The sequence below is a fragment of the Euprymna scolopes genome, chromosome 1 (assembly GCF_053919585.1).
Source record: "Euprymna scolopes isolate OS-2025 chromosome 1, ASM5391958v1, whole genome shotgun sequence".
Lineage (NCBI taxonomy): Eukaryota > Metazoa > Mollusca > Cephalopoda > Sepiida > Sepiolidae > Euprymna > Euprymna scolopes.
The window spans coordinates 72,841,364-72,844,593 of NC_136482.1; the positions used below are offsets into that span (position 1 = coordinate 72,841,364).

At 35.5% G+C, this 3,230-nt stretch overlaps 1 protein-coding gene across 1 annotated transcript; it reads left to right on the forward strand.

Annotated features, from left to right (window-relative positions):
- Window positions 1-286: 286 nt before the first annotated feature.
- On the forward strand, window positions 287-2,954 carry LOC145241230 (uncharacterized). The gene has a single exon (XM_080104017.1). It carries the CDS (start codon window positions 459-461, stop codon window positions 2,745-2,747), a length of 2,289 nt encoding a protein of 762 aa, XP_079960143.1. The 5' UTR covers window positions 287-458; the 3' UTR covers window positions 2,748-2,954.
- Window positions 2,955-3,230: the final 276 nt, after the last annotated feature.

The following is a 3,230-nucleotide window of genomic DNA, read 5'->3' on the forward strand; positions in this document are numbered from 1 at the left end:
CAACAAGTGATGTATTTTCTCATCATGATGAGTTCTTTTTAAAAGTAGTATGCGTGTGTAAGGATGCTGGTCTTTTCTTGTAGGATTTATGATCGCCAATTTAGTTAATGACAGTTACTTCCCTTGAGCTAGCAGATACGACTAAATAAAAATCATTTTATATACTATGTTTCAAAAAGTAACTTCATATATTCGTTATAATAAATAACAATTTTTTTAAACACGTGTATTTCTAAATTCGTTTCGAATAAACATCTTTTAATATGATTATTCGCATATTTTATACGAAACTAAACACGGTAACTTTGTTGAATTTAAACATGGCGGTAATTTAAAACTTTCTTAAATAATTACGTAGTTTTCTTGTTATTTTCGTTGATTCACCACTCGTAGTACATTTCAAGGTAGGGTTTATTTTATCATTTTAAATATAAGAAAGTCGTCGGAGATATCGAATCATGGATTCTGTAGATGTTGAAGATATGTTTTCAAGTCTTGGGCAGAAGCTCGGCTGGTTCGAATATAAAGATATCAATTCTGCTATAAAATGTATGAATTACAAGAGCAAATCAACAGAGAAGAAGAAAAAGAAAGCGAAAAAATGTCGTCCCAAAAACGTTACAGCTGCAGCAAAAAAACTGAGTACCATTTCCAGTGTGGAAGAATTGGAGTCCACGTCTCTTTTAACCAGTAAATGTTTGGATTCATCGTGTAGCACTGATCTGTCTCCTACCGATTTGAACAAAGGAGAAAGAAGAGACGAGGAAATGAATTCACTTACCAATCATGAACTTGATGTTGTTAAAGAATCGTCCCCTCAGAAAACGGATCTATCTGATTCATTAACTTTTCAGTTTGAAGAGAAAACTTCGTTTGATGTGAACGATACAGGAGTTGCTTATCAGCGGTCTTCCACTTCCACTGATTTTTCAGATGATTCGGTCACAAACTCGTCTTCTAATATTTGCAAGAAAATTCTATTTAATTCAGCTGATTCGTCATTGTTAAATTCCAAATTAGAAAATTCCGCAAGAAACAGCTGTAGCAGTTTCAACGGATCTTTCAAAGGAAAATCATCTCCAGCAAAAAGGAGGGACGAACAACATGATGACTGCGACAAAAGCGACCAGCTTCATAGTAACAAATCAAAAACTGATACGAACAATGTAAAAGATAACGCATTTATTGATTTGTTGTCGTCTGATGATGATGATGATGACGATGATGATGTTGATAGTTTAATTCAGAAGCTATTGACTCCCCATAAAATATCAGTTGATGATTCGACTAACAAACTTTCAAATGGATCCAAGATGAAGCATCAAAATAATTCTGGTTCTCGTTTATATCCTGGCAACGATAACAAATGTAAACAAAAACTTTTAATTAATAACAAAAATGGAGACAGCTGCTCTCTTTTTGCAAAACTAAATTCCAAATGGGCACTGCGAGATGAAAATGCCATTGACAACAAGTGGAATTCTCAGTCGGAAAGTTGTAATTCTTCGATTGATGATGATGATGATTTCGAATGTTTTCTTGAAAAAATGAAAACGCCAGCTAAAGAAATACCTCAGTGGTCACCAAAATCGATGAAAGACTTTATTGTCTCCACTTCTGATGAGTCTAGTGAGACAGAAACTGAATGTGTGTCTTATCCCACTAATAGAAAAGGCCTCGAAACTGAGAAATTGTCATTGTTTGATCCACTTGCAAGACTTGTTACTCAGAAACCTGACACCCACGAAACAGGAAGTGTTAACGATAGCAAAAGTAAAATTGTATTGTCTCCAAAAGTGAACATCTCCAGAGAGATTTTTAAAAAACCTTCAATTAATTTTCCACAGACTGAGATTAAAAACGGTCCTGCAATAAAAGCCTCTTCATCAACATTTCGTGAAGTAACACCAAAAGGAATTGGTGCATTAAATAACATTAAAAAACATTCCTGGGTTCATCCATCTTTTAAATTCAATGAATCTGAATCAAAAGCAAGATCAAACCAGCCAGCTGGAGATTATGCAAGTTTTTTGAAGTCACTTTCGATTAGTACAAACAGCAATTCAGTGGATCGCAGTGCCAAGAAATACATTACACATTTTCAACAGAATCGGGTGGAGCTGGTATCAAAAATTTTCAAAATTTATAATGATACTGTTTTTGAGGGCCATTTCCCTGCTGACTTTTCTATCCATTGGAACAATAGATTGTTGACTACGGCCGGACATTGCATTCTCAAGTCTAAATACACAAACAAAAAAAAAAATTGTGAACGTAAAGCTGAAATTTGTCTGGCCACAAAGATTTGTGACACTCCAGAACGTGTACGTGACACCCTTCTTCATGAAATGTGTCATGCTGCCGTCTGGTTAGTTAATGGTAGTCGTGAGGGCCATGGACATTTGTGGAAATCCTGGGCATGCAAAGCTAACCATATTTTTCCTTACCTTCCTCTTGTCAAGCGCTGTCATGGCTATGATATTGCTACAAAATATACTTATAAATGTGTACAATGCGGTTACAGTTTTGGACGTCACTCAAAATCTTTAGATACAACAAAGAAAGTTTGTGGTTACTGCCGGGGCCAGTTTGAAGTATTATTGTCAAGTGGTACACCATCACGAGCACCAAATAAATTTGCATTGTTTGTCAAAGAACATTATGGAATGGTGAAGAAACAGGAAAACTGTTCACATAAGGATGTAATGAAAATACTTAGTGAAAAATTTAAACAAATACAAATATGATCATGTTCCTTGTTAGGAAGAAAGACTAAATCGTATCACAAAACTTTTCTTATGCCAAACAAAGCACATTGCCACCGAAGCATAAGAGGCTACTGCAATAGGAATCATGTTTTTTATTTTTTCAGAGGCAACCTGGGGAGCTGGGTAGCAAGATGCTTGTTCACTTAAACTTCTGCATGTTTGTACAATCGAGAAAACATGGAGCGGGGGGGGGGGAAGGGCAAAGACAAATGGTCTGAGAAAAAAAAAATTGCCTCTACAGTGAAGGGGTGGAATTTTTCTGCTGATTGGGTGAGTCTAGATTATTTACGTTGGGATGGTATAAATGTAGTGAATTTATTAAAGCACATTCTGTAGAAGTATTTATCAAACCGACACACAGACATAATTCTGCAGCAGTACAATAGGAAGCTTGGCAGATAAGTGTGGGACTTATTAGTTAAACAATTATGTTTTGTTTTGTTTTTTTTACTCTGCCCAAGA

Coding starts and splice junctions, on each gene's coding strand:
- LOC145241230 (XM_080104017.1), top strand. CDS start 459: ATGGATTCTGTAGATGTTGAAGATATGTTTTCAAGTCTTGGGCAGAAG.